The 12,683-nt window shown below is 43.2% G+C and overlaps 1 protein-coding gene across 8 annotated transcripts in view; it reads right to left on the minus strand.

Moving 5' to 3' along the window:
• The window catches only part of LOC119977856 (cullin-5), a 121,916-nt gene that overhangs the window by 23,379 nt on the left and 85,854 nt on the right, over window positions 1-12,683 (minus strand). For all 8 annotated transcript variants that reach the window (XM_038819108.1, XM_038819109.1, XM_038819112.1 and 5 more), the window contains 4 exons: window positions 11,074-11,205; window positions 7,914-8,037; window positions 7,458-7,633; window positions 6,253-6,414 (listed from right to left, as the gene is read on the minus strand). In XM_038819108.1, coding sequence (XP_038675036.1) covers window positions 6,253-6,414; window positions 7,458-7,633; window positions 7,914-8,037; window positions 11,074-11,205 — 594 coding nt within the window. The remainder of the gene's footprint in view (window positions 1-6,252; window positions 6,415-7,457; window positions 7,634-7,913; window positions 8,038-11,073; window positions 11,206-12,683) is intronic.

Raw genomic sequence — 12,683 nt, forward strand, 5'->3', positions numbered from 1 at the left:
TAACGAGGGGAAAGAACCACATTTAACAATCACTGCATATTGGATGACAATTGCCAGACCTTAAAAAATCCCGTCTAATCTTCCCCAACCACCTTAAGAAGACAGGGCTCCAACCTCAGCGTTATCACCTTAGCCAATATCTTGCTGTTCAAATAAAGTAATGAAATAGGACGGTACAATCAGCACTCAAGGGGACTTGTTCTTTTTTTAGTAGAAGGGAAATCGGTGCCTGAACCACTGTCGCAGGAAGAGAGTTCCGTACTGCAAAGTCTTCAAATATCCCCATCAGTAACACAACCAACTGCCCAGGAAACACCTTGCAAAACTCCACCTGGAAATCATCTGGCCAGGGGCCTTACCTGTTTGCTTCTGCCCACTCACTGCCAGGACCTCTTCTGGACCCAATAGGGCCTCCAGCTCCTCATGCTCTTCCTCCCCTACAAGTGGTTCTCAGCCTTTTGGCTAAGATGAGCGCGAGGTCAGGTGTAATGCCTGGTTCTAGTATGTCTCTCTTGGAGGGACCATGAATTAGATTTAAATTGAATTGTTTTTTTGAGCAGGCAAAGAGCTGAATTTGGGGTTTGCCCCGTCCACACTCTGACCTCTGGTTTTGTAACTCTGATAAAGTAATTTAAAAAAAAAAAAAACTTTGTCCTGAGTGGACACCAGCCTGCCGCTCGAGTCTCTGACCTGGATAATCTATCGGGAGGCCGCCTGCCACCTCAACAGGCAAACCAAGGTATGGCTCCCCATATTCATAAGTAACCCCCTCGAGCACCACAACTGGCACATCCCCTAGTCTGTAGACAATAGGCCAAACTGTATATGCAGCTTTTTCCGGCTTGTCAGGGGCTCTGGGGTGGGATCATTCGAGTATCTGCTGTCCACTTTCAAAATGCCATCCACCAATTTCTGGCACTGCCTTCTAGCCTCCATATCCATATATGCTTTGTGCTCAATTATCGCCCCTCAAATCATCGCTTTCAAGGCCTCCCACAGAATGGACGGCGAGAGCGACCCATTCCTATTAACCCGCGTATTCATTTATAGCCTTACATATCCATCCACAGAACCCAGTGTCCACTAATAACCCCAACATCTAATCTCCATGTCGGGTGCAGAGCTGAGCCTACCTCAAAACCAAATCCACTAAATGTAAAACATGGTCTGAGATGGCTATAGTCGAGTACTCTGCTTTCCTCACCCCAGAAAGAAGAGACCTTCCTGTCAGGAAAATGTCTACCATAAATATGCTTCATGTAACGGAGAAAAAAATAAATTCCTTACCCTCAGGGTGCCTAATCGCCACAGGCTGCCCTCGCAGCTTCCATGAATGCCAACAACGCTTTCGCCACCCCCGAAGGGACCAACAACTTCTGCCTAGATCAGTCAGGTTTCGGGTTAAAAATGCAATTTAAATTTTCTCCCAGTATCAACTGATGAGTGTTCAAATTTGGTATTGCGGCCAACAATCTCCTCATAAATGTTACATCGTCCCAATTCGGGGTGTATAGAATGATCAATACCACTGACTTATATTCCAGTAACTATCACATATCTGCCTCCATGATCCGCCACAGCCCTACCTGCTAGAAAACAGACCTTCTTGTTCATTAAAATTGCCAACCCCCCCAGAATCTGAGTGGAACACCTGGCTCACCCAACCCTTCCGGAGCCCAGCCTGATCCCTCACTCACAGGTGGGTCTCCTGCAAAAGCATAACATAAGCCCTTAAATTCCTTTCCCCCCCCCCCCCCCCCCCCCCCCCCCCCCCCCCCCCCCCCCCACCACCCAGACTTCTAAACATCCCAAGTGACCAGTCTGATCGGGGGTCTCCCATGCACCACTCCCTTCAATTCAGCCATTTCCACTGTGAGGAATTGTCCCGTGCTTACTCCAAATTCCTAAGATAGTGATAGAAACTGAGTGGCATGGACAAACTGGTCCGAAGGGCCTGTTTCCATGCTGTAAACATCTATGACTCTAATGCCGGCAAACCCACCCATACGATGAGACAAACAAAAGCCCCTGGTCAAATGACTTAATCTTACTTCTTCCACCAGGTTGGTCAGGTTCCACTTGTGGACCTGTGTCCAGTCTCTGGCTATCTGGATCCCCAGGTAACGGAATCTGATCTGGGCCGTTTTAAACGGGAGCCCCTCCAGCTCTGCCCTTCTCTGTTTGGATTCACTGGGAATGCCTCACTTTTGCTCAGGTTACGTTTGTAGCCCAGGAAGGTTCCAAACTCTTTCAGTATTTCATAGAATTTACAGTGCAGAAGGAGGCCACTCGGCCCATTGAGTCTGCACCGGCTCTTGGAAAGAGCACCCTACCCGAGGTCAACACTTCCACCCTATCCCCATAACACAGTAACCCCACCCAACACTGACGGCAATTTTGGACAATAAGGGCAATTTATCATGGCCAATCCACCTAACCTGCACATCTTTGGACTGTGGGAGGAAACCAGAGCACCCGGAGGAAACCCACGCACACACGGGGAGGATGTGCAGACTCCGCACAGACAGTGACCCAAGGTGGAATCGAACCTGGGACCCTGGAGCTGTGAAGCAATTATGCTATCCACAATGCTACCGTGCTGCCCTTGCAGTCCCTCCTGTGCCTTTAGTCCCTCCTGTGGCTTTGAGACATAGAGGAGCAGGTCATCTGCATAGAGTGAGACTCTGTGCTCTCTGTCTCCCCACCGGATTCCTTCAAATGTGGGGCTCACTCCCACTCTCCCTGGCGGAGAGTGCGCAGACGATTAAGATGAACATACTGCCAAGGTTCCTCTTCCTGTTTAGATCCATACTGATCTTCATCCCCAAAGCCTTTTTCCAAAACGTAGACAGTCTAATCATGGCGTTTGTGTGGGGGGTAAGAACCTGAGAATTCCCAAACAAACACTGCAAAGAAGGAAAATCAAAGGGGGCTTGACATTACCAAACCTAAAATATTACCACTGGGCAGCAACGGCAGAAAGAATGAGGGGATGGGTACAAGAACCCGGCACAGATTCGGTACAAATGGAGGAGGCATCCTGTAAAGGAATGCCCTCCGGGCCCTGGCTACAGCAGCACTCCCATCCTCCTCAACAAGATACACAAGGTGCCCAGTGGTAGCGGCCACGCTGAGAACGTGGACCTAGTTGAGAAAACACTTCAGGATAATCAAAATGTCTCCCATGGCTCCCATATGCAGCAATCAGAGATTCCCACCAGCCATGCTAGATATCACCTTCAAAAGATGGAGGCGGGACAAAGGCACATTGATGGTCGGGGACTTCTACGTAGGACGCAGACTGACGACACTGGACGAACTGACGAGAAAGTGGAAACTAGCAAAAGGACAAGAAATGAGACACCTCCAAATAAAACACTTCTCCCGCAAAGGGACAATAGGGTACCCCGGTGCCCCAGAAACCACACTACTAGAGGACCCTATAGGTACAAGCAGCGAGAAGGGGGGGGGCTATGTGGGAGAATATATGGACGGCTACTGGACAGAGTCCGGACACCACTGGACGAGACCAGACAAAAATGGGAGGACGAACTGGGGACAGAGGTAGGATGGGGACTCTGGAGTGAAGCACTGAGCAGGGCTAACTCCACCTCCTCCTGCGCAAGGCTCAGCCTAATACAGCTCAAATTGGTGCACAGAGCACACCTGACTAGAACCCGAATGAGCAGGTTCTTCCCAGAGGTGGAGGATAAATGTGAACGGTGCCAGAGGGGCCCGGTCAACCACAACCACATGTTTTGGGCTTGTTCCAAACTTGCTGGGTTCTGGACAGCCTTCTCCCAGGCAATGTCCAAGATTGTGGGGGGTGAGCGTGAAGCCATGCCCGATAGTAGCAACCTTCAGGGTATCGGAGCAGCCAGAACTACACATGGGGAAGGGGCTAACACCCTTGCTTTCGCTTCCCTAATCGAATGCCAGAGAATCCTGCTCGGCCGGCCATCGGCAGCACCACCCATGGCTGCAGATTGGCTCGCTGATCTTTCAGAATTTCTCCACCTGGAGAAGATTAAGTACGTCATCAGAGGGTCAGAGAAAGGCTTCCTGGATACCTGGGGGCAGTTTGACGGCCTGTTCCAAAACCCGTTCTAGGCCAGCAACGAGGAGTAAGCTAAGAATAAAAAACCAAGATAGATGAGGAACCAACGGACGCGCAACCGGCTTTTGGGGGGGAGGGCATAAGAGAAGAGGAGGGGGGAGGGCAACAGGGAGGAACTATAGACTAATCCAGAGGGCAGTGAAATGTACATAGGGTCAGTTAAATAAAGGACAAAATAAACCTCTCTGTACAATAAAGCAAATTAGCACGGGCAAGATAAATTTTATGTATATATACAACTGTTTATAAATATGAGAAATGGCAATAAAATATTTTTTAAAAAAAGACTTAATCTTGTCCCAAATTATTCTTTCCAAAAGCTTTCCCAGCACAGAGAGTAAACTAATTGGTCTGCATTCCAGGGATTAACCTTTATCCTTTTGTTTTGAAACTGGACATCACATTTACAATTTTCCAGTCCTCTGCACACGGAGGATTGAAGATTATAGCCAGTGCCTCTACTATTTCCACCCTTACTTTCCTCAGTATCATTTGATGCATTTCACCCTTGTTATATTACGTTTAGCAATATCTTGTTACTCATTTGCTTACTGCCAGAATGGTCATATGCTTGATGTTGAGTAACACACGAAGTCTTCAAATAAAGCTAATACTATTTATTGAATAACGATTATAACTTAACTATGAGTTTGTTCACTCTTCTATAACTATAACTGTAGATTAGATAAATAAGTATATATATGATTAACTACACCTGCACACTAAGCTATATCTTTAATACTCTGTTCACTAGTCACTCCTGATACGAAGAGGCAGGAACGCTCTCTGAGTTTACCTTATATACATATATCTGGTACTGCCATCTAGTGGTTATCTAGCACTTGCTTATAAATATTAACCCTTTACATACCTTCAGTTATGCAGACCACTACAACCCTAACCTCAACTTTTAAGTTTAGCCAGCCTTTTGAATGCCTCTATTGATTTTTAGTCAATCCAGTATGTCAACTACATCCACTTTCACTAATATCTCCTCATTTAGTACCTTGGCCATCACGTTCTAGATCCCTAATTGGCTTCTCCTATTCACTGTTTATATGCTTTAGAAGCATATAAATTCCCTTTTATGTTAACTGCCAGTCACAGAATCCCTACAGTGCAGAAGGAGACCATTCTGTCCTTCGAGTCTGCACTGACCCTCTGAAAGAGCACTACACCCAAGCCGACTCCCATATCCTATCCTAAAAGTCAACTTAGCCATCACATCTTTGGACACCAAGGGGAAATTTAGTATGGCCAATCCACCTAACCTGTATATCTTTAGATGTGGGAGGAAACTGGAGCACCCGGAAGAAACCCACAGACACGGAGAAAACCCACAAACTTCCAAGAATCACCCAAGGCTGGAATTGAACCCAGGTCCCTGGCACTGTAAGGAAGCAGTGCTAACCACTGTGCTACTGTGCCACTCAGTCTCTTCTCAAACTCTTTTTTTTCCCCCACTTCCTCTCCGAAATTTCTATATTCAACATGATTCTCACTTCTATTATTGACTTGACATGTCATATGCATCCTTCTGCTGCTTCCTCTTACTCACTTATCTCTTTCATCATTTAAGGAGCTTTATGGCCCTATGTTTTCCCTCTCGTTGGTGTGCGCACCCTGACTTTACCAGAACTATCTCCTCTTTAAAGGAAGCCCTTTATTCCATCAGTTTGTGATCCCAAATGATTTGTGCTTGATCCATTCTCACCCAATTATGGTTAACCCTCCCCCAATTAATTATTCCTCTGCAACCTCTGCCAACCTGAAATTCTAACTCTCCACTCCTTTGACCATGTCCTCTTCAGTACTGCACCTCCTCTCTTCCCCACCTCTTCATTTTCTGATGGCTTTCATTTCAATGACCAGGGTTTCACTCTTCGGAATTTCCATCTTTAAACACATACCACTATTCTCTTTCTTCAAAGGTCATCTCTAGGTCACCCTTTCATTAGCTTATTGCTTGTTTTCTCAAAAGTAACATTTTCTATTCTAAAAGAACCTACGTAATGCAAGTTACTGTTACGGCGCACTTCTACAAGCAAGTCACCTATCCATATCTTCAAATGTGAAAGTATTCATTGATATTTGCAAATATAATTCAAAATAAAATTAATTAAGGTACGACTTACCCATAATGTCCTCCTAAGTTCTGCATCTGGAAGCTCAGTTGCTAATTTTAGATTTTCAAAACTAATCTTTTCTCTTGGTCTTTGGTTCCAGGCAAACAGTACTGCCAACTGAAATGTAGTAACCTCCAAATCATACTGGCCAACCTCATTTTTGAAAGTTATCTGTTTGGAGGGGGAAGATTTTCCCATTATTGTGTATTGACAACAAAGACAACATTGTAGCTTTTTTTTTGTTTATTACCCACTGTATGACAAATAGCGCAAATTGATAAATCAAATGAAACTGAAGTTTTTTTTAATAAAAAGACATTTTCAAGAGCTCTGTATGGAGTCTCAGTTTGGTTTACAGCTTTCAAATATTTTTTAAATGTTTAAAAGATCATTTACACAAGTGTATTGCACTCACCTTAATCCTGGCTGGCCTATGTCAATACCAATTATTTACACTTCTGTGCCAGCAATGAAACTAATAGATCAAATTATTCACTAAGTATCAAATGATAGAGGCCCACTGGAATACCACTTAGAGTTTTTTTTTGTTGCCATTTCCCCCCATTTTCCTCTCCCAATTATAACAGAAAAAGCTTGGCTGTAATTTCATAAATGCCAGGTGCCGTGCAGTACCTTCTTCATGCTCGTCTAAACAGCAAATTCTGGCATGCTCTTGGGGCATCACAACGGAGCCTAATCCTGTCATCAAAGATTCACACCTGCACATTCCAGCAGGAGCCACTGAACAGTAATTTAGCATTCCAACTCTACCATTAGATCGAAATGCAAAAAAGACTAGATACAATTTAAAAATCTACAATACAAACACAATTCATCTCACTTTGATGGAGCTCATTAGGAGTCATTAACATGCTTAAAAAAATTACATTGCAGTCAAGTATATCCAAATTTCTGTTTACATACATTTTCACCAGAAAATATGTTTTGCTACATGACTTAAACCTGCGTAAGTATTGCAGTAATTAAAAATAAGATGCATTAGAATCTAACTAAATGAAAGCTAATTTAAAAAAAAAACTGTTCATATACTTCCTTTGTATTTCCAGAACACAAAGTAATACCACTTGCTGGCTGACTTCCTTTTTTTTTAAAACATGGAGGATAAATTGAGCAACAAACCCAGCCAAATGCTGTCTGAAATACACTCAAAGTCTGACGTTAAATATCAAGACCACGGTTAAATATCCACTTACAATTCCATTAGACATGAGATGATGCCAATGCAACTTTCTACCACTGTGGTTTTTTTTGTAGAATTCCTCCACCTCAGGGATGAGATCTTCTAGTTCAGTTGGTAGAGAAACAAATACTTTCTCGGAACTTCGTGACCAGGCACCAGCATTTAAAATCTTGATATTCACAGAGTCCGCTAAATTGTATTAACAGTTATAAGAAAATTAGTTAGATAGCATTTCTACCAAGATGTTTTTATAATAAATAAAACTCTATTATAATACAAGAACAACATTCTTTTTTCAAGGAACAACATTTTTTAGTTTTAAACTTAATCTACATAGGCATAACTGCAATCTTCAAACACGTTAAGCATTCAAATAATACAGCATTTTATTTTTGTTCTCCTTTTAAATCAGTAATCATTTTGACAGTATTCAAAAGAACATTTTCGTCCAGATAAAAAACAAATATACCTGGTAAGGCCAACTTATTGTTTTTGTGCATTTCTTTGAAAACCTGGTTCAGGTCTTCAGATACTTTAATATCCTGGAACATTCTGGCCAACTTGTTCACATAGTCAGCAGGCATGCCTACTTCCTAAAAAGACAATTTAAAAAAAGTTCTATTTTATAAAAATATACAACACAAACAGCATGAAAAATAGCTATGTACATTTTGCTAATCAAAATAAATGTGCCAACTTAAGTCAATTTTAAAATATGTAAATCTGAAAGTATGGCCCAATATATAAAACACAACCACAATTCTGGAGATTTTCTGGTGGGTCCAAAAGGCATTTTAGTCAACGATCTATAGTAATGTCAAAGAGGCGAGAAGGAAATTTAACACTTCAGGGAAGATCAGCACAATACAGGATGCAATTTGTACACAGTACACAAATACAGATTCTTACAAAAATGTGCTATGATTTGTTCCCAAAACCTTATGATTTAGAAATGAATGAACTACACTTAGTTCTGTATTGGTATCAGTATTGTGCCAGTAGGTTTGAATTTAGCATTGCAGCAATGGATACAAAATGTAAAATAAACATGCTCTAAATCAGTGCTTCTCAAAGTGTGGCACCGGTACGCGAGCCATCGTCTGCCGGTACTTGGAGTGTTTCCAGAAAAGAAAGAGACAGTAATCCTGGATTGGCTTGTTTCGCTCACTGGTCCCTGGCACATTGAAAAAAAAAACTGCCGGTCCGCCACATCAGATAGTTTGAGATGCACTGCTCTAAATAAAGCAAAAACTCAATATAGTAACTTTTTTTGACAGTGCGTAAGAATTATTCAGAAAAGACCTGGCCCATCCCAACTGTCTGAAGAAAAAAGGTAAAGAGCTGGTCACAAGTAAGCTGCCAAAACCTTGACTCAGAATTAAACAGGGCATAGGAATATGTAGACAGAAAAACAGGAGTGTAAATCAAAAAGGAGGAATAATATTTAATCTGATTCAAGTCCTAATCATGCCTGATTGACAACATTTTCAATTTAGCAGCCAGGCAAAGTGATTAATGGTATCTGGAGAGGGGAGACAAAATCGCTTGCCCTTTACCCTCAAGCAGGGAGCAATGCTATTATCTGAGCTGTGAAGAAGTCCACACATGATCATTTATTTCCCACAATACTAACTGAACCTAGCACAGCATAGGTCCTTTGAGGAAGTTGGTTGCGGTGGTTGGAGATCAATCATCTTAGCTCCAGGACATCAGTGCAGGGGTTCCTCGGAGTAGTGCCCGAGGCCCAACCATCTTCAGCTGCCTCACCAATGACCTTCCTTCATAAGGTTAAAAGTGGGGATGTTCGCTGATGATCACACAATGTCCCAAACCATTCACAACTTCTCAGATACTGAAGCAGTCCATGTCCAAATCCAGCAAGACCTGGGCAATTATCTGGCTTGGGCTGACAAGGAGCAAGTAACATTCGACTCATAAGTGCAAGACAATGACCATTTCCAACAAGAGAGAATCTAACTGTCGCTCCTTGACATGCAATGGCATTACCATTGCTGAATCTCCCACTAACACCACCTTGGGGTTACCATTACCAGAATCAGAACTAGACTAGCCACATAAGTATTGTGGCTACAAGAGCAAGTCAGAGACTGGGAATCCTGTGGCGAGTATTATATAGAATCACAGAAATTACAATGCAGGAGGCCATTCGGCCCATCGAGTCTGTACCGGCTCCTGGAAAGAGCACCCCACTTTTTTTTTTAATAAACATTTTATTGAGGTAGTTTTTTGGCACTGTAACAGCAGCAGTATAAACAATGTACACGAGACTGTAAACATAGTGCAAATACCACCTCCCTCCCTATCAGGTCCCACCATTAATTAACCCACTAATCTACACTAACCTACCCCCCTCCCCTCTGCTGATGATTAATTTTCCGCGAAGAAGTCGATGAATGGTTGCCACCTCCGGGCGAACCCCAACAGTGACCCTCTCAGGGTGAACTTGATTTTCTCGAATTAGAGAAAGCTAGCCATGTCAGATAGCCAGGTCTCCGACTTTGGGGGCCTCGAGTCCCTCCAAGCTAATATTAATGGTCTCCAGGCTGCCAAGGAAGGAAAGACCAGAACGTCTGCCTCTTTCTCCTCCTGGATTCCCGGATCTTGCGACACAAGAGCACCCCACTTAAGCCCACACTCCACCCTATCCCTAAAAACCAGTCACCCCTCCTAATCTAAGGGCAATTTATCATGGCCAATCCACCTAACCTGCACATTTTTGGACTGCGGGAGGAAACCAGAGCACCCGGAGGAAACCCACGCAGACATGGGGAGAATGTGCAAACTCTGCACAGACAGTGACCCAAGCCAGGGGTCGAATCTGGGACCCTGGAGTTGTGATGCAACTGTGCAAACCACTAATTTCACCACCTAGCACTCCAAAGCCTGCCACCTCCACAAGGCACAAGTCAGGGGTGTGATGGAATACTCTCCACTTATCTGGAAGAGTGTGGCTCCAACAACACTAAAGAAGCCTGACACCATCCAGGGTAAAGCATATCACTTGATTGGTGCTGTTTCACTAATATTCACTCCCTCCACTACCAACAATCAATGCCAGTGGTGTGTACCATCTACAAGATGCACTGCAGAAACACATCAAAACTCCTTCGGCAGCACCTTCCAAACCCATGATAACGATCTTCCAGAAGGACAAGGGCAGCAAGATACCTAGGAACACAGCCACCTGGAGAATTCCCTCCAAGCCACTCATCATTCTGACTTGGAAAAAAATCACCATTCCTTCACTATCATAGAAATCCTACAGTGCAGAAGGAGGTCATTTGGCCCATCAAGTTTGCTCCAACCTTCTAATAGAGCACCCTACCTAGGCCCACCCCCCACAACCCTAAAACCTCAGCTAACCTTTGGACACTATCGCTGGGCTAAAATCCTGGCACTCTCCCCTAACAACACTTTGTGTGCATCTGCACCTTGGGGACTGCAGTGGTTCAAGGCGGCAGCTCATCATCACCTTCTCAAGGGCGATTAGGGATGGGCAATAAATGTCGACCTAGCCAGCAAATTCCACGTCCCATGAATGAATAAAAAAATCTTTTGCATTAGAGGGAAGAGAAAGGATTAGAAAATATATTTTAACATTTACTTACTCGAAGCCATTCCACCATATTTTCTTCAATCTCGCTGTCGGCCGATATGTCCAGGATTAAACGCCTCGTCAGATGAGCTTTATGATACCGCATAAAGACATCTTTGTTTTGCACATACTTCAGGACAAGTAGCTGTTAAAAATAATGCATGAGATTTCAAACATTTTTGAAGACTACTGCTTCTTTCCCGGTCAGTTTTTCCTTCTCCTACATAGAAATACAATGACTTGAACCTTGCTCCTGATCATAGAGCAGAGCGGGAACCAAATCTAAGTTTGGGGGACCAGAGAATTCCACTCCTGCCGATAGTATTAAAAGTAAACTTATTCAAGACTAATGTTGAAGAAACCATCTGTGCCTAAACATAGTTTACAAATATACTTGGGTATCTCAGTGGAAAAATAACTAATGAATATGTCAGAGGAAATCATATGTAAAGTAATCAATATTGTTAATTTGTTACTGTAAAACAACAGGATGCTGAAGCAAAACAACAGAATGCTGAAATAATTCCCAAACACTTACTTCATGTATTTATTTTCAATTCATCAACAGTGCATTTCCTTCCTAACAGCACTGTGGGTGTACCTATACCACACAGACTGCAGCGGTTCAAGGTGGTGGCGGCTCACTCCCATTTTCTCAAGGGCAATTAGGGACAGGCGATAAATGTTGGCCATGCCAGCAAACACCCACATCCTCTAAATGAACAAAACTCCACAGCTGGAAAAACTGTTGTAACCATAAATAGTTGCAAACTGGTTTCCTCTAAAATTTAAAGAATTGTGCAGATACAGACTTGCATGTCCCCATGAAATCACATTCCATTTAAACATAAATCAAAACATCTAATGCACACTGGATCAATACTTGTAAGGGGAAAACATTTTTTGGTGAAAAGTGCAGGGAGCGGGACTAACAGGATAGCTCATTCAAAGAGCTGGCCAAGGCAGAATGGCCTCATTCTATGCTGCACAACTATGATTAGAGTTACTCTAACTGGGCCAACAACATGCTTGCTTCCAACAACATGGATCCACAGGGCCATGAACTCAGACTCACACTGGTATGTACAAGATTGCATTAAATAGCTAACAAAACAGAAGTTTTTCCTGTTTCACTTGTTTTCACTTTGATTTAAATAGGAATTTTAAACAGATATAATATCTTTATTAAAAGCCAAATGAAAATCTTTATTAAAAGCCAAATTATTTTTATTCATTCATGGGACGTGGAATTTGCTGGCTAGGTCAACATTTATTGCCCATCCCTAGTCGCCCTTGAGAAGGTGATGACGAGCTGCCACCTTGAACCACTGCAGTCCCCAAGGTGCAGATGCACACAAAGTGTTGTTAGGGGGAGAGTGCCAGGAATTTAGCCCAGCGATAGTGTCCAAAGGTTAGCTGAGGTTTTAGGGTTGTGGGGGGTGGGCCTAGGTAGGGTGCTCTATTAGAAGGTCGGAGCAAACTTGATGGGCCAAATGACTTCCTTCAAAAAGAACAAAGCATTTTGACATTCTATCTGAAAAATCAAGATTTAATACAAGGACATTCCTTGCAATTCTAGATTAAAATTCAGATTAGTGGCTGGATTCTTCAGTCGCCCAGCAG

The sequence above is a fragment of the Scyliorhinus canicula genome, chromosome 14, assembly GCF_902713615.1.
Source record: "Scyliorhinus canicula chromosome 14, sScyCan1.1, whole genome shotgun sequence".
In the NCBI taxonomy this organism is placed as follows: domain Eukaryota; kingdom Metazoa; phylum Chordata; class Chondrichthyes; order Carcharhiniformes; family Scyliorhinidae; genus Scyliorhinus; species Scyliorhinus canicula.